This window comes from Bombina bombina, chromosome 6, assembly GCF_027579735.1.
Source record: "Bombina bombina isolate aBomBom1 chromosome 6, aBomBom1.pri, whole genome shotgun sequence".
NCBI lineage: Eukaryota > Metazoa > Chordata > Amphibia > Anura > Bombinatoridae > Bombina > Bombina bombina.
The window spans coordinates 308944479-308964153 of record NC_069504.1 but is presented as its reverse complement, the minus strand read 5'-3'; the positions used below and the strand labels follow the sequence as shown (position 1 = coordinate 308964153).

General features: G+C 37.3%; 1 protein-coding gene across 1 annotated transcript in view; it reads right to left on the bottom strand.

Annotated features, from left to right (window-relative positions):
* Positions 1–1865: 1865 nt before the first annotated feature.
* SLC6A15 (solute carrier family 6 member 15) overlaps positions 1866–19675 on the bottom strand; it is a 102859-nt gene continuing 85049 nt past the window's right edge. The window contains exons 9-11 of the mRNA XM_053719807.1: positions 16443–16602; positions 15170–15332; positions 1866–2781 (exon numbers count right to left, since the gene is read on the bottom strand). Coding sequence (XP_053575782.1) covers positions 2404–2781; positions 15170–15332; positions 16443–16602 — 701 coding nt within the window. The 3' untranslated portion in view covers positions 1866–2403. The remainder of the gene's footprint in view (positions 2782–15169; positions 15333–16442; positions 16603–19675) is intronic.

Here is a 19675-nt window from a genome sequence, read left to right as displayed (position 1 = left end):
ATAACCCAGGTTCTCAACCAAAAATGGGCCGGCTACTAATCATCACATTCATGCTTTTTAAATAAACATAGCAAGAGAACGAAGAAAATTTGATAATAGGAGTAAATTAGAAAGTTGCTTGAAATTGCATGCTCTATCTGAATCATGAAAGAAAAAAATTGGGTTTAGTGTTCCTTTAAGACAAGCATGAGGGATTAGTGAATGTTTTGCAACATTTGAAAAATGTTTAAACACATTAGTTCGTTTTGCATTTCGAATGTTTGTACAACATTCTAACATTTGTTTAATATAATAGTATTTCTTATGCTTTGTTTAAATAAATGTAATATTCGATTAAAATTTTTCTAATAATTGGATTTGAAAAATTTGAATTTATATATTTGTAATAGTATTTCTAAAGCTTTCTTTAAATGTAATATTCAAATGATGCAATATTCGAAATAGAAGCATTCAAATTGATATATTATGTATCTATTTACTAAATTAGTACTATTGAACTATTGAACTTCTGAATACTGTAGTATTAAATTGAATATTACATTCAAAATTTTGAATGTGTGACATTCAATCTAATTATAAACATTTGTAATCGAAAGTGACATTTGAAAACTGTAAATAGCATTTGATTATAGAATATTTAGGAATATTCTTTATCAAAAGTCGATTACGTAAATCGAATTTCTACAATAACATTCGTTCTAACATTCAAATTCGAATATAAACAAATTCACCTATCCCTAGTAAGCAATTAAAAAGAGTCCACAACAGCGTGCTCAACATTGGCCAGCTACCAGATGAAGTAGGCCCAAAAGAGTTGCTGAAAAATAAAATTATTCTGACCCTCTATCAAAACTATCATCTGATCACTGATCTTTGCATTAAATCGAAGGTATCATACATGGAAACATTTTTGATAGCGTTTGTTATCCATTCCCTTATTAAGGTGATAAGAGCAAACCTAGAAAAAAAAGTATTATATTGAACTTACTTAATGGACAAATGACCACTTTTTTCTTAGAAACCATATCAATCTCTAAATTAATGTATGAGCAACCTGATTCACTCTGGAATTTATGTAGGTGACTGAGACTTTCAACATTAAAACATTTTAAACTATAAATAAGTGCTTGACTGTATGTATTTGTTTTAATATGAATAAGTGCTTGACTGTATGTATTTGTTTTTAATATGAATAAGTGCTTGACTGTATATATTTGTTTTTAATAGGAATAAGTGCTTGACTGTATGTATTTGGTGTCATTATAACTCTGTATCAAACTAGTTGTAAGGTATTTTTATGACAAAATTGAATTACCTTCTTTACTAGCTTATTTATTAAAGTCACTCAAATCACATAAATACTGTATTTAAGATTTTTTCTGGGAATCTAAAAAGTTTTAGCATTTTTGGTGAATTTAGACATTCAACAACTTTAAAAAAAAAAAAAGTCTGCACCCCAACAGTATTACTTTCTTTGAACCTGTACTAAGTCTTTTGAACAGTGCCCTAAATGTCATGGCATAACCCAGAAATATAATACAGTTGCGGTAAAATTTTATGAATTGACTGCTTAATTCATTTAGAAAAAAATATCTTATCTGCACTGCAGTAAGTTACCATGATAGAGCTTCGTATAGCTCTCTTAAAAGAGCAAAAAATAAAAAAAGATACGTTATTTTGACACTAAAATGTAAATATCGCAATAAAATTGATCATCTCTGTGATACAATAGAGAGGTACAAAACAGTTAAAAATATCTACAAAAATGTAACTTATTTGTTTTACAGTGCATACATGCCAGTAAAATAAAAATAAAAACTTGAGCTACGTGTAATAAAATCAGTAGCATTATTTTTTTTATCATAATAAAAAACAAATGATAAAAACGTAATTCTGCAGCTCAAGAGGAAATGAAAGAAAATGGCTTAAACTGAATATATAATATTCAGTGACTACTAATCATTACATTGATTCGTAGTAAATAATTTGTAGCTTTGCTTGTTATATATGTGTGTATATTTCTTTTATTATTTTATGTAGTGAAATAATTATTGGAATATTTGTATAAGAAGCAATGTCACAAATGTATTTACCATGTTATAACGACACAGACAAATTTAGGCACAGAGAGGTAAGACACAAACAGTATTTAAGGTCCTAGAAAGTGCTAGAGGCAAAAGTCAAATCCAGACCACATAAGTCTCTGGCCTTCTGGCAGCAAATTGTAAGATAAACACACAATGCACCTCTCTCTGTCAACCATGGTACGTTCTCAGCCCTGAGAACACAGGCAAACTGTATTTTTTTTACAAGCATTAAAGCCACCCTCTTCATTTAAGAGCTTTTGTGCAGTGCCGTGCCAAAAAAAAACCCAAACTTTTTTTTTTCTTTTTCTTGCTTTAGCTACAAGTCAGATTCAGGCATGTCTGGCGTATCAGCCATTAAGTATCCAATTCCATAACGTCCATTCGGAGCAGTGTCCACATTCAGAGCTGATGACCCACTTTGCTTTCTGTAAATACTATTTCCTATGTTTGGCGATGGCATTTCACTTGGAATCTTTTCATGGATTAGGCTGGCATTATCTTCTTCAGCATTTGATGTCTCCTTAATCATGCGCCCTCTTTTATAAGAAACAGATGACAGACTGCCTGAGCTATCATCAATCAGGTTGAAGAAACGGACAAGAAAAACTAAAGGTACAGGGAGCAGCGCAAGTAGTATTAGAGATATACATACAGCAAGACCCCAAGGTGGATAGCTGAGACGTTCTTCACTGGCCTTTAATAATGAAGATAAATACATTGAATTAGAAAATATAATATTAACAACATTGTGCACACAATATAAATGTTTATCACAGGGAATAGCTTTTAACAATGCTGACTATTTTTTGTGAAATCAAGTTCAACCCCTACAGAATATACATTATACTAAATGAGTCCAAATCAATGTATTGAACTTTGATTTAATTTTATAGTCATTAAGAATATAAAATGAGGCAAAACCAAATAAAAAGGAAAAATGGTGGTTTAGTTAAAGGGACAGGAAACCCATTTTTTTTTTCTTTCATGATTCAGATAGAGCAAGCAATTTGAAACAACTTTCTAATTTACTTCTATTATCTACTTTGCTTCATTCTTTTGATATCTTTTGCTGAAAAGCATATCTAGATATCTAGCTGCTAATTGGTGGCTGCATATAGATGTCTCGTGTGATTGGCTCACCTTTGTACATTGCTATTTCCTCAACAAAGGATATCTAAATGAAGCCAGTAAATTGAAATATTGTTTAAAATTGCATTCTCTATCTGAATCATAAAAGAAAAAACAGAATTTATGCTTACCTGATAAATTACTTTCTCATATGGTGTATCCAGTCCACGGATTCATCCTTACTTGTAGGATATTCTCATTCCCTACAGGAAGTGGCAAAGAGAGCACACAGCAGAGCTGTCCATATAGCTCCCCCTCAGGCTCCGCCCCCCCAGTCATTCGACCGACGGTTAGGAGAAAAAGGAGAAACCATAGGGTGCAGTGGTGACTGTAGTTTTAAACGAAAAAAAATGTATCCTGACTTAAATGCCAGGGCGGGCCGTGGACTGGATACACCGTAAGAGAAAGTAATTTATCAGGTAAGCATAAATTCTGTTTTCTCTTACAAGGTGTATCCAGTCCACGGATTCATCCTTACTTGTGGGATACCAATACCAAAGCTTTAGGACACGGATGAAGGGAGGGAACAAGTCTGGTAACCTAAATGGAAGGCACCACTGCTTGCAAAACCTTTCTCCCAAAAATGGCCTCCGAAGAAGCAAAAGTATTGAATTTGTAAAATTTGGCAAAAGTATGCAGTGAAGACCAAGTCGCTGCCTTACAAATCTGTTCAACAGAAGCCTCATTCTTGAAAGCCCATGTGGAAGCCACAGCTCTGGTGGAATGAGCTGTAATTCGTTCAGGAGGCTGCTGTCCAGCAGTCTCATAACCCAATCGGATGATGCTTTTCAGCCAGAAGGAAAGAGAGGTAGCAGTCGCTTTCTGACCTCTCCTCTTACCAGAATAGACAACAAACAAGGATGATGTTTGCCTGAAATCTTTAGTTGCTTTTAAATAGAATTTTAAAGCACAAACCACATCAAGATTGTGTAATAGTCGTTCCTTCTTAGAAACTGGATTAGGACACAGAGAAGGAACACAGATTTCCTGGTTAATATTCTTATTAGAAACAACTTTCGGAAGAAAACCAGGTTTGGTACGCAAAACAACCTTATCTGCATGGAACACCAGATAGGGTGAATTACACTGCAAAGCAGACAATTCTGAAACTCTTCGAGCAGAAGAAATAGCTACCAAAAACAAAACCTTCCAAGATAATAACTTAATATCTATGGAATGTAAAGGTTCAAACGGAACCCCTTGAAGAACTGAAAGAACTACATTAAGACTCCATGGAGGTCCTTAATTAGCCTCTTGTTGTCAAGGTTCTTGACTTTGTGGACCTTTTTGTGCTGGGAGTAAGTCAGTGAGCGTCGATGTGTATGGGTAGTTGCGGTAACGCTAAGGAGGCATCTCAGGAGAAGCGGTTAAATCAGAAGCAGACGTGCGGTTACTGACCGAAAGGAAGATCGTTTCAGATACCAAGAGCATTTTTTGCACTTTAATCTTTCCACACCACGGACTTACCAATATAGTGTAATCAGACAGATACACTATAAGGTAACACCGGACATAAAAAGTCTCCATAGTGTGGCTAACTACGGCACTCATTCTGTAACTCACATTGCAGGATATAAATAAGACATTTAGCCATAACAATGCTTATATAAGTTTATTAGAATTGTATATCGATATCTTGCAAGTCACTTTGTATATGGTTTTAAGATACAATTTTACTTTTTTTTTTACTATTGATTGTATAAACATATAGATACAATTTTTTTGTTTTTATAAATTAATCTAGAAGACACCGGTGTCAAGCTTTTTAACTGGTTTATATTGTTACAATAAGGAATTTAATAAAACTGCATAGACTTTTAAATCTAATTTTTGTCCAGTATCTATTTTTCCAAGAGGAATATATAAATAGAGGTGTGTTTAATGAACTACAGGAATTTTTAACAAACAAAAATATATACAATTTTTAATAATTCAAATATATCTGCATTGGGAATAGCAACTTTCATTGCGCCACCTTATACTAGAAATAACTCAGAAACTTTTTGGGATAAACGTTTTAAAGGTGAGCTATATTCCCTACCAATCACACGGTCTACCCCATCTTTTTTATCATATGACAATGGGCTGCTGGGTAAATGTTCTACAAGAATAGGGTTAGGTACCATGAGGACATGCACTTAAATATTGCTTTTCACAGGGAGAGAGAAGCCTCTGTCTGTTTAGGGTTAACAGTAGTTTGAGGCTGTGGTCAAGGTTAATTAAGGACCAGGTGGACATAGAATAAGAAGATCTCTAAAATTTAGCTATATAGTTTTGGTACCGGTGTTGTATGTGAAGGATCATTTAAAATTTAGTTTTCAATCCATCTGAAGATTAACCTAAGGCAGACATTATGAGGAAAAGGTTGAGGCAGTTTTGTCAACAGCTCATAAGTAAATGGATTAGAATGTCAGCATTAAAAGCCTTTTGCATAGACTCACAAACTACACACTGTAAGTATGGTAATATTTTTTGTACTACAATTTTTATTGTTATTAAGTCACAATTCTTTACATTCTCTAACCCTACTTATTTTATGTATATTTTTGGGTTGTTCAATGGACTTTTAAATTTTTCACATTATGGGCCCTATTTTCAAGCTGGGAAAGTAGCTTCAGGGCATTTCAGGCTCGTCTGAAACGATTGTTCAGTAGCAGCAGTTTTAAGACCGCTGCAGTTTAACCTGTCTGCCACCTAAAAGGTGGCATATTGAAATATCCCAATCTGATTCGATCGGGATGAATGACAGCCCAGCTTGTGCAATGTTAAATGCAGGCAGCTTATGGTGTCAACTCGCAGCAATGATACATGGAGCTCTAAGGGTTTAATAGCATTAAAGGGATATCAAACAATCTGTTTCATTGTTGTAAAATTCTAAGCAGTGGCTTAAACTTAATAGAAATCACTGCAATATGTATTATGCCTTATTTTAAATTGATTTTACCTTTTATTTTTTTATTTAATTTGTGCAGTGTCTATTACGTCTCTCGTCTTCCGGGTCTCTACAAGAACGCATATCTAGCTTGATGTCATAAATCTTTTAGAGTAACTATTATAGTTTACTATTTAGTGAAAGCTACAGAGATAGGAAGTCAGCTTCTGCCCATGCTCAGAAGAGGCAGAATGCAACTTATGGCCTAGATTTGGAGTTTGGCGGTAGCCGTGAAAACCAGCGTTAGAGGCTCCTAACGCTGGTTTTAGGCTACCTCCGGTATTTGGAGTCATTAAAAAAGGGTCTAACGCTCACCTTTCATCCGCAACTTTTCCATACCGCAGATCCCCTTACGTAAATTGCGTATCCTATCTTTTCAATGGGATTTTTCTAACTCCGGTATTTAGAGTCGTGTCTGAAGTGAGCGTTAGAAATCTAATGACAAAACTCCAGCCGCAGAAAAAAGTCAGTAGTTAAGAGCTTTCTGGGCTAACGCCGGTTCATAAAGCTCTTAACTACTGTGCTCTAAAGTACACTAACACCCATAAACTACCTATGTACCCCTAAACCGAGGTCCCCCCACATCGCCGCCACTCGATTAAATTTTTTTAACTCCTAATCTGCCGACCGCCACCTACGTTATACTTATGTACCCCTAATCTGCTGCCCCTAACACCACCGACCCCTATATTATATTTATTAACCCCTAATCTGCCCCCCTCAACGTCGCCTCCACCTGCCTACACTTATTAACCCCTAATCTGCCGAGCGGAGCGCACAGCTATTATTATAAAGTTATTAACCCCTAATCCGCCTCACTAACCCTATAATAAATAGTATTAACCCCTAATCTGCCCTCCCTAACATCGCCGACACCTAATAAATGTATTAACCCCTAAAGCTAAGTCTAACCCTAACACTAACACCCCCCTAAGTTAAATATAATTTTAATCTAATGAAATTAATTATCTCTTATTAAATAAATTATTCCTATTTAAAGCTAAATACTTACCTGTAAAATAAATCCTAATATAGCTACAATATAAATTATAATTATATTATAGCTATTTTAGGATTAATATTTATTTTACAGGTAACTTTGTAATTATTTTAACCAGGTACAATAGCTATTAAATAGTTAATAACTATTTAATAGTTACCTAGTTAAAATAATAACAAAATTACCTGTAAAATAAATCCTAACCTAAGTTACAATTAAACCTAACACTACAGTATCATTAAATTAATTAAATAAAATATCTACAATTACCTTCAATTAAACCTAACACTACACTATCAATACATTAATTAAATACAATACCTACAAATAACTACAATGAAATAAACTAACTAAAGTACAAAAAATAAAAAAGAACTAAGTTACAAAAAATAAAAAAATATTTACAAACATAAGGAAAATCTTACAACAATTTTAAACTAATTACACCTACTCTAAGCCCCCTAATAAAATAACAAAGCCCCCCAAAATAAAAAATGCCCTACCCTATTCTAAATTTAAAAAGTTCAAAGCTCTTTTACCTTACCAGCCCTGAAAAGGGCCCTTTGCGGGGCATGCCCCAAAGAATTCAGCTCTTTTGCCTGTAAAAAAAAACATACAATACCCCCCCCCCAACATTACAACCCACCACCCACATACCCCTAATCTAACCCAAACCCCCCTTAAATAAACCTAACACTAAGCCCCTGAAGATCATCCTACCTTGTCTTCACCATACCAGGTTCACCGATCCGTCCTGGCTCCAAAATATGTGGACTCTCAATACCAGAGTTATTTTTATGGTGCGGCCAGAAAAAAGCCAGCGTTAGCTACGCGGGTCCTTACCGACAAAACTCTAAATCTAGCCGTTAGTTTTTAGCATGTCTGCTCTCTTATTTAGTTGTAAGCACTGAGAATATCTAAGAGTTAATTTTGCAAGAAAATAAGTAAGTTGTCTGCTTTTTTTAAAACATAATTGGTTTCTTTTTACACTTACTTTGATTTAACGTGTATATAATTTTTTTTACTTCAGACACATTGTTTCATATCCCTTTAAGGAGTCTAATTCAATCTATCAATTAACTATACTTATATTATATTTTGCTTTAAGATATGAAATGCTGATTTGTCGTAACATAAAGGTGCAGAAGCATTAATGAATTTTACTTGTGACTGCATTTGCTGTATCTGATTACTGAGTTAGGTTACATTTTCTTAATTATTAAAAAGAAAACAAATATTAGTAGAAGACTGTGTTATTAAAACTTCCCTCCCTCCTGCAGGCCTCCTTTTATAGCACGGTCGCCTGCTAGCGTGGAGACAAGGTATTAAAAACACAAGTCCCATTAAAATATAGGGTACATTGCTAGTCGTTAAGGGGTTAAAAAAGTATATATTTATTCAAAAAACATTACAAACATCATGAATACAAAAGTGTGGGATAAAAAAGTGCTGTTAGTCCCTGGTCTAAGACTTTTTATCCCTTACTTTTGTATCAACAAAGTTTTTAACGGTTTTTAAATAAAAAATATTTTTTTTTTAATCGCCAAGAAGCACATTGTATATGTCAGTGCTTCCCAACTCCTGTCAGCTGAAGGGTGAGATAATTATTTCACCTGTGCTCTAGTTAAGATACAATGAATATCTGGTCTGTTAATGGTCCTGAAGACTGGATTTTGGAAACACTGGTATATGTGTTTCTTCTGAAATTATTGGAGCACAGGGACTTCAGTTCCCAGTGGCCCGGTCCAACACTGCAGCCAACAACAGATGTGAAGGAACTCCATGAAGAAGTCTGTACACAGATTTTAAGCAGTGTGTGTCTCTGGCAGCCAGATTTATTTGTATGAGAGTGACTGAAAACACCTTGTTGGTGAGTTTTGCACTTTACTGTATTTGTGATCACTGATGTTCATCTACACAATCCCTGTGGTAGTGTGCTTACCGGGTATGAGCAGTTTACACTGCGGCCCCGGGCACAGCTCAAAGAAGGAAGCGAAGGTTGCATACAGACGCACACACTTTGCACTTGCTGAATAGTGATACCCAAGGAGGAAAAAAGCCACATATTACGAGTGGATTGCAAATTAGCAGTCCCGCTCGCACGTTATTTTCGCTAGACAGAGGATTTTTGCACGCCTCGGGTTGCGCTCATATTATCAGTTGAAAGTAAAACGTTTGCGCACGAGCACTAACCAGAAGCGCACAACATTTTTTTATTCTTACCTGATAAATTCCTTTCTTGGTGGTAAGAGTCCACAAAATCCTTACTCGTGGGAATTCACTTCCTGGCCACCAGGAGGGGGCAAACATCCCACGACAAAGCTTTAAGTATCACTCCTACTTCCCTCTCTCTCCCAGTAGTATGCATAGCCATGGAATGGAGGAAGAAGCAAGAAAGACAGTAGTTAAGAGCTTTCTGGGCTAACGCCGGTTCATAAAGCTCTTAACTACAGTGCTCTAAAGTACACTAACACCCATAAACTACCTATGTACCCCTAAACCGAGGTCCCCCCACATCGCCACCACTCGATTAAATTTTTTTAACCCCTAATCTGCCGACCGCCACCTACGTTATACTTATGTACCCCTAATCTGCTGCCCCTAACACCGCCGACCCCTATATTATATTTATTAACCCCTAATCTGCCCCCCTCAACGTCGCCTCCACCTGCCTACACTTATTAACCCCTAATCTGCCGAGCGGACCGCACAGCTATTATTATAAAGTTATTAACCCCTAATCCGCCTCACTAACCCTATAATAAATAGTATTAACCCCTAATCTGCCCTCCCTAACATCGCCGACACCTAGCTTCAATTATTAACCCCTAATCTGCTGACTGGAGCTCACCGCTATTCTAATAAATGTATTAACCCCTAAAGCTAAGTCTAACCCTAACACTAACACCCCCCTAAGTTAAATATAATTTTAATCTAACGAAATTAATTATCTCTTATTAAATAAATTATTCCTATTTAAAGCTAAATACTTACCTGTAAAATAAATCCTAATATAGCTACAATATAAATTATAATTATATTATAGCTATTTTAGGATTAATATTTATTTTACAGGTAACTTTGTAATTATTTTAACCAGGTACAATAGCTATTAAATAGTTAATAACTATTTAATAGTTACCTAGTTAAAATAATAACAAAATTACCTGTAAAATAAATCCTAACCTAAGTTACAATTAAACCTAACACTACAGTATCATTAAATTAATTAAATAAAATATCTACAATTACCTTCAATTAAACCTAACACTACACTATCAATACATTAATTAAATACAATACCTACAAATAACTACAATGAAATAAACTAACTAAAGTACAAAAAATAAAAAAGAACTAAGTTACAAAAAATAAAAAAATATTTACAAACATAAGGAAAATCTTACAACAATTTTAAACTAATTACACCTACTCTAAGCCCCCTAATAAAATAACAAAGACCCCCAAAATAAAAAATGCCCTACCCTATTCTAAATTTAAAAAGTTCAAAGCTCTTTTACCTTACCAGCCCTGAAAAGGGCCCTTTGCGGGGCATGCCCCAAATAATTCAGCTCTTTTGCCTGTAAAAAAAAACATACAATACCCCCCCCCAACATTACAACCCACCACCCACATACCCCTAATCTAACCCAAACCCCCCTTAAATAAACCTAACACTAAGCCCCTGAAGATCATCCTACCTTGTCTTCACCATACCAGGTTCACCGATCCGTCCTGGCTCCAAAATATGTGGACTCTCAATACCAGAGTTATTTTTATGGTGCGGCCAGAAAAAAGCCAGCGTTAGCTACGCGGGTCCTTACCGACAAAACTCTAAATCTAGCCGTTAGTTTTTAGCATGTCTGCTCTCTTATTTAGTTGTAAGCACTGAGAATATCTAAGAGTTAATTTTGCAAGAAAATAAGTAAGCTGTCTGCTTTTTTTAAAACATAATTGGTTTCTTTTTACACTTACTTTGATTTAACGTGTATATAATTTTTTATACTTCAGACACATTGTTTCATATCCCTTTAAGGAGTCTAATTCAATCTATCAATTAACTATACTTATATTATATTTTGCTTTAAGATATGAAATGCTGATTTGTCGTAACATAAAGGTGCAGAAGCATTAATGAATTTTACTTGTGACTGCATTTGCTGTATCTGATTACTGAGTTAGGTTACATTTTCTTAATTATTAAAAAGAAAACAAATATTAGTAGAAGACTGTGTTATTAAAACTTCCCTCCCTCCTGCAGGCCTCCTTTTATAGCACGGTCGCCTGCTAGCGTGGAGACAAGGTATTAAAAACACAAGTCCCATTAAAATATAGGGTACATTGCTAGTCGTTAAGGGGTTAAAAAAGTATATATTTATTCAAAAAACATTACAAACATCATGAATACAAAAGTGTGGGATAAAAAAGTGCTGTTAGTCCCTGGTCTAAGACTTTTTATCCCTTACTTTTGTATCAACAAAGTTTTTAACGGTTTTTAAATAAAAAATATTTTTTTTTTAATCGCCAAGAAGCACATTGTATATGTCAGTGCTTCCCAACTCCTGTCAGCTGAAGGGTGAGATAATTATTTCACCTGTGCTCTAGTTAAGATACAATGAATATCTGGTCTGTTAATGGTCCTGAAGACTGGATTTTGGAAACACTGGTATATGTGTTTCTTCTGAAATTATTGGAGCACAGGGACTTCAGTTCCCAGTGGCCCGGTCCAACACTGCAGCCAACAACAGATGTGAAGGAACTCCATGAAGAAGTCTGTACACAGATTTTAAGCAGTGTGTGTCTCTGGCAGCCAGATTTATTTGTATGAGAGTGACTGAAAACACCTTGTTGGTGAGTTTTGCACTTTACTGTATTTGTGATCACTGATGTTCATCTACACAATCCCTGTGGTAGTGTGCTTACCGGGTATGAGCAGTTTACACTGCGGCCCCGGGCACAGCTCAAAGAAGGAAGCGAAGGTTGCATACAGACGCACACACTTTGCACTTGCTGAATAGTGATACCCAAGGAGGAAAAAAGCCACATATTACGAGTGGATTGCAAATTAGCAGTCCCGCTCGCACGTTATTTTCGCTAGACAGAGGATTTTTGCACGCCTCGGGTTGCGCTCATATTATCAGTTGAAAGTAAAACGTTTGCGCACGAGCACTAACCAGAAGCGCACAACATTTTTTTATTCTTACCTGATAAATTCCTTTCTTGGTGGTAAGAGTCCACAAAATCCTTACTCGTGGGAATTCACTTCCTGGCCACCAGGAGGGGGCAAACATCCCACGACAAAGCTTTAAGTATCACTCCTACTTCCCTCTCTCTCCCAGTAGTATGCATAGCCATGGAATGGAGGAAGAAGCAAGAAAGACAGTAGGGTAAAGATGTGCAAACTAGAACTGCCGCCAACCAAGAAAAAAGAAAGGAATTATCAGGTAAGCATTATAATTATGTATTCTTTATAGGTGCTAAGAGTCCACAAAATCCTTACTCGTGGGAACCAATACCCAAGCTAAGGAGTCCAAAAATGAAAACGGGTGGAAAAACAAGAAAAGGCAGGTAACTAATTACCATAAACCATTACCTGAATACCTTCCATAACAAAAACTGTATCTACTGAGACAGAACCAGAGAAATTGAAAAATGTTAGCAAAAATATGACCGAACAACCAAGATGCAGACCTTGTAACTTGTTCTACTAAAAACCTCATTCCGCAAATACCCAGAATAAAGAGTAGAACTAGAATATCTAATAAATGCATAGGGACAAAGGTGGATATTATGAACCCTGAAAAATCCTACACAAAACTCCAAAAGGAAAAACAGACCTAACTACAGGTCCAATTCGTAAGACATGCAAAAATTCCTATGCAATAAAGCCATTGAATGGCCCAAAATAAGAACCCCAAGAATCCTGGCCTATAAGCTCTTATTAACTACATCCTGAAGGAATGGAAATATTCAAGTATGCTAAAGAATGCTACTCATATCACCGAACTGTGTACCCGGAAAGAGAGACATTTACACTCTTTGTGGAAAATCTACATAGAGACCAGCAAACATGCCTGAAATAATTATTATAGCACTGAGGAGACAGATACAACTCAGTCAAAAAGAGGTCAATTTCCAAACCGATAAGGTTAGAGACTGAAATTGGAAAAAAATGCACACCCAAGGGAAATATGAACACTGGAACCGCAGATTAAAATCAGAAGCTCTGCTGACTGATCTATCTATGATACCCACAAGCAAGCAACACTGCCTAAGTAAAAAATATATGGCGGAGCAAAGAACATCTGTCCCAGATCTTCACATTTCGGTCTCTGAATATAAGCCAGGACAAAGAATATCTTGTAAGTATTCCTGTTTAAGCACCCTTGGAATAGGAACAAATTGATCCAACAATTAACCAGCTGATAAAATCAAGGAACTGCTAGGATAATCACCACAGTTGCAGAGAATCTCACAACCTTAACCCATATCTAAAAAATGAGAGGATAAGACTTAACTCAGGAAGATACCAGAAATGTATGAACTAGCTTAACATCCTCAAAGTTAGAGATCTTCCTTAGAAAGAAGAAATTTCAGACCCAGGAAATATTGTCAGGATGGAAATCAGGCCTTCTGAAAAGTCATAGACTACCAACACCAAACCTGGACCGGAAACATATCTATACGACGGAAGAATAGGTAGAGGACTTCCAGTACCTTACTGAAATAACATTCTTGTTGAACTATACAGATTTCAACTTCAGAGTGTAAATTAAACTTCTATTTCAGGACTGTCAAACCAAAAGGCAAACAGACTTCCCGATAGAACCAAGCAATCACAGTTGGATATAAATGCCACACTCCAACTTGCTAAATAGATAAGCCAACCTTATCTTTTTCCTGAATGTGAATAAAAAAGCTTAGATGCCTTCTTTTTCAAATAATGATAGCAAGAGAACGAAGAAAAATTGATAATAGGAGTAAATTAGAAAGTTGCTTAAAATTGCATGCTCTTTCTGAATTACAAAAGAAAAAAATTGGGTACAGTGTCTCTTTATATCTACCCCATAGAGTTCAGTGGAGCGTGAAAAGTGGAAAAAAACACCCATACCCGCAAGCAAACCCTATTTCAATGTTTTTCACATAGCAGAATATGTTCTATTTATTCTTAAATAAATAAAAATATACTATCTAATAGAGCGCACTCACATATGGTCAACAAACAGGGTGCATGCAAATCCAAATACTGCATAAAAGGATTGAGATCCCAGAAACATTACTAACTACTTTGTATATTTGTGCACAATAAAGCAATCCAGCGAGTGCAAGCCTTTTGAAAGAGAGAGAGAAGCCGCAGAGAATTGCTGGTCCCAAACAGATATTGGTGCTGACCCACTTAGCAGTGCTAGTTGCACAGCTGGGTCATTTCTGCTCAGGACCAGCAGTTATCTGCGGCTCCCAAGCTGTTCTTTACCTGACCACACTGCAGGGATTAAACACTTAGGGGCCGAATGGCCCCTGATGCCCCATGCAGGCTCGCCGGAAACAGGAGTTAAGAAGCAGCGGTCTTAAGACCGCTGCTCCTTAACTTGTCCACTGCCTCTGAGGCTGCGGACATCAATCCGCCCGATGGAATACGATCGGGTTGATTGACACCCCCTTGCTAGCGGTTGATTGGCTGCGAATCTGCAGGGAGCGGCATTGCACAAGCAGTTCACTAGAACTGCTTGTGCAATGTTAATTGCAGACAGCGTAAGCTGTCGGCATTCAGCGATGTCTGGTGGACATGATACGCTACAGCGTATCATGTCCACTAGACATTGATAAATCAGCCCCATAGAATCACAGGGTCAATAGAGAAAAACTAATGAGAGCATGTCATTTTTCCACTATAATGACTATAATGTAATACATTCTGCACCATGATGTATAGTTTCTTAAATTGTGCTATGACTAAAACCCTCTACGGATTTTATGTTTTGCTAGATGTTACCTTTTCTCTACCTGCATAGCTCGGCTTACCTTTTCTGCAATCCATGCACTGTAACCTGGTGGACTGATTCCCATTTGGACAATACTTGCTATAAGTAAAGCAGTCAACAAGATAGGAGAGATATATTTCCACATATAATAATAATACCGATAAGGTGTAAATCCAAGCATATCCTTTAAATCATCCATGAACCTAAAAATAATGAATAAGTAGATAAACCAAGTGTTGACAGGAAAACATTCCATTTGTTTTTCAAGGAGACACATATTTAGTACAAATAAAAAAGATGACTGTGAAACAGACTCAAACAAGATAATAATAATAATAATTATAACACACAATGAAACAAATACACACTTATCAGATGATTATTCACCAAATACATCTGCTATTTCTCTATTTCACAACAAAATACAGAATCAGTAGAATAATATATGCTAAGCTGTAGATGAGAAAATAAATCATATCAGCGTAACAACATTCACACAGATGAATAGAAAGTAAGATTTTCAAAACCTTTATTAGGCTTTAAATGGATAATGCTGTGAAAATTTAACTTTCACTTTTTACTTAGGGAATATAGGGCCAGATTACAAGTGGAGCGGTATTTGCGTTTTCGCTATATCGAAAACTCTTCTAGGATTTTAATTTTTGCGCTAGTTGGGTTTCGCTGATATTACAGTTTTTTCTCCAGTTCTCATTGCTGTAAACTTGCAATACCTGCACACATTAGCATGCGCTTGTATTATAAAGTGGAGCGCAAATATCACTTTAGCTAAAGTGATATTTTGTGCTCCACTTGTAATCTGGCCCTTATATGTGCAAAAAAACATCAGATATATGTAGAAATATGTATTTATGAATAAATAGAACATTTTCAGTTATGTAAAGAACATAGGTATATGAAATATTCATATTTTCATGTAGGGTTAGCGCAAATGAGAATATGCAATCGGGTATGCCCAAGATTGTTTTTTTCCCCACTTTTTTTTCTCTATTGACATCTATAGGTGAATACATAAAGACACACATGATATTCTAACTTTGGATTTTGTAGCTAGTCGGGTTACCGCTAGAGCAAAAACAGTTTACTTTAAACTAATACGATCGCAACCTGACTAGTGCAAAAAGCTTAATTCTAGTGGAAGTGCAATTTACTGCTCCACTTGTAATCTAGCCCAATGTGTTTTGTATAGTCATCACAAATGCACAAAAAGCTCATCACACATACTAACAAAAATATGTGGAACACATACAAATAAATGCAATAAAATGTAATACAATAGTCATTATAGTTCTTACTTGTCGATGCCATAAATCCAGGCAATTGTAACGTTCTCTAAAATCACTACAACAAGAAGTGGCAATGTAGCGGAATAGTCATCAAACATGGTAACAAAGTAATTTCCTGACCGCTGGACAAAGATTAGACCAATGCAGAATGCAAGAAGGCAACATCCAACTAGAAATAAAATACAGAAGTTAATAATACATATAAATGGCATTGTGTACTACAGTTATGAGTAGCTTACACTCTTCAAAACTGTGCACAGAGATAAACCAATACATTACAAAGTCCTGGGTATTATACACATGCAGATAGCGTAAATGAATGTATGTAATTGACTTCTGCATTCAGCAGTTCCGTTGGCTGCAGAATGTGACCGTTCCCGGCATTCAGGTCTTTTCAGAGCTGGATTTCCTCTTGTGAAAAAAAAAACATAAATTATGCTTACCTGATATTTCATTTCCTTCTAATATGAGGAGAGTCCACAGCATCATTCCTTACTGTTGGGAAATACTGGACTTGGCCACCAGGAGGAGGCAAAGGCTTAAATACTCCCCCCACTTCCCTCATATCCCAGTCATTCTGCCACAAGGAACAGTAGGAGAAATATCAGGGTATAAATGGTGTCGGAAGAGAAAAACAAATTTTAGTCCGCCCATCTTAGTATACGGGTGGGGGCCGTGGACTCTCCTCATACTGAAGGAGATTAATTTATCAGGTAAGCATCATTTATGTTTTCCTTCTTAATATGAGGTTAGTACACAACATCATTCTTTACTGTTGGGAAAACTATACCCAAGCTCTAGAGGACACTGAATGATAACGGGAGGGGTAACGAAAAGGCAGACCCTAATCTGAGGGCACCACAGCCTGTAAAATCTTTCTCCTTAAAGCTGCTTCAGCCGAAGCAAAAACATCAAACTTGTAGAATTTTGGAAAAGTATGTATGGAGGACCAGGTAGCCGCATTACAAATCTGATCCATAGAGGCCTCGTTTTTAAAGGCCCAAGAGGAAGTCACCGCTCTAGTGGAATGAGCCGTAACCCTCTGAGGAGGTTTAAGTCCCACTGACTTGTAAGCTAAGTGTATAACACTCCTCGACCAAAAAGATAAGGAAGTCTAAGAAGCCTTCAGACCCTTACGCTTCCCAGAATAGATAACAAACAAGGAAAAAGTTTGCCTAAAATCCTTAGTAGCTTGAAGATAAAACTTCAAAGCTTGAACCATATCCAGATTATGAAATAAACGTTCCTTTGAAGAAGAAGGATTAGGACATAAGGAAGGAACTACAATCTCCTGATTGATGTTATGATCAGACACTACCTTAGGTAGAAAACCCAAGCGGGTACGTAGGACAGCCTTATTAGTGTGGAACACCAGATAAGGAGGCTCACATTGCAAGCCAGCCATTTCAGAAACTTTGCGTGCCGACGCAATAGCCAAAAGAAAAAGAACCTTCCAAGACAACAATTTGATGTCAACTGAATGCATAGGCTTACACTGAGCCCGTTGTAAAAACTTAAGAACAAGATTCAAACTCCAAGGTGGAGTGTAAGATCTAAACACAGGTCTGATCCTAATCAGAGCCTTAACGAAAGATTGCACGTCAGGGAGCTCTGCAAGCCTTTTGTGCAGCAAAACAGAAAGGGCCGAAATCTGTCCCCTTGGGGAACTGGCAGAAAGGCCCTTCTCCAGACCCTCCCGGAGAAAGGAAAGAATCCTGGCAGCCTTAACCTTATGCCAGGCTAAACCACGCTCTTCACACCATAATAAGTAAGCTCTCCAGACCTTATGATAGATGCGGCGAGTAACAGGCTTACGAGCCTGAATGAGAGTGTCAATAATCCTCTCAGAGAAATATCTCTTGACTAAGATTAAGCGTTCAATCTCCACGCAGTCAGCCTCAGAGAATCTAGATTTTGATGAAAAAAGGACCTTGTTCCAGCAGGTCCCTGAGATAAGGTAACTTCCACGGAGGAGATGAGGACGTCCCCACCAGGTCCTCGAACCACATCCTTCACGGCCACGATGGAGCAATCAATATCACTGATGCCTGCTCCTGCTTGATGCGGGACACCACACGGGGAAGAAGTGGTAACGACGGAAAAATGTAAATTAGATTGAACCTCCAAGGCACCGGTAATGCATCTATTAGCTCTGTCTGAGGATCCCTGGACCGCGACCCATATCTGGGTAGCTTGGAATTAAGCCGGGATGCCATGAGATCTATCTGCGGCGTCCCCAACCTGTTTCAAGTCTCCGCAAACACCTCTGGATGGAGAGACCATTCCTTAAAATGAAAGGATTGTGCCGCTTCCCAGTTGTCCACACCCGGAAAGTGGATCGCTGACAGCGAGCAGTTGTGGGCCTCCGCCGACTCCAGAATCCGAGATACTTCCCTCATTACTAGGGAGCTCCTCGTTCCCCCCTGATGGTTGATGTAAGCCACCGAGGTTATGTTGTCTGATTGGAATCTGATAAACTGGGACAAACCCAGAAGAGGCCAAACCTTCAGAACATTGAAGATCGCTCGAAGTTCCAAAATGTTGATCGGGAGGAGGGATTCCACTTGAGTCCACAGGCCCTGTGCCTTCCTGGCACCCCAAACAGCCCCCATCATGATAGACTTGCGTCCATAGTCACAATCTCCCAGGATGGTCTCAAGAAGGATGTCCGTTGGGATAGGTGATCTGGACAGAGCCACCAGGAGAGTGATCCTCTCGACCAGTTGTCCAGAGAAATCTGTTGAGACAGATCCGAATGATCGCCGTTCCAGTCTCAGCATGCACAGCTGAAGTGGTCTGAGATGGAATCTGGCAAAGGAAATGATGTCCATGCTGGACACTATGAGACCAAACACCTCCATACACCGAGCTACAGAGGTCCTTAAGGAGGTCTGGAGGGCAAGCGGAAGTTAGCTTGTAACGTCTCTGGTCTGTAAGGAATATCCTCATAGATATGGAGTCTATTATAGCACCCAGGAATTCCACCCTGGTTCTGTGAATAAGAGAACTCTTTTCTAACTTTATCTTCCACCCATGAGTTCGAAGAAGAAACTGAAGAGATCTCGAATGGTCTTCTGCCAGACGTCAGTATGGTGCTTGAACCAGAATATCCAAGTATGGCGCTACTGCTATACCTCTGGTTCTGACCACTGCAAGCAGAGCCCCTATAACCGTCGTAAAAACATTTGGGGCAGTAGCTAGACCAAACGGAAGTGCAATAAACTGAAAGAGCTGGTCCAGGA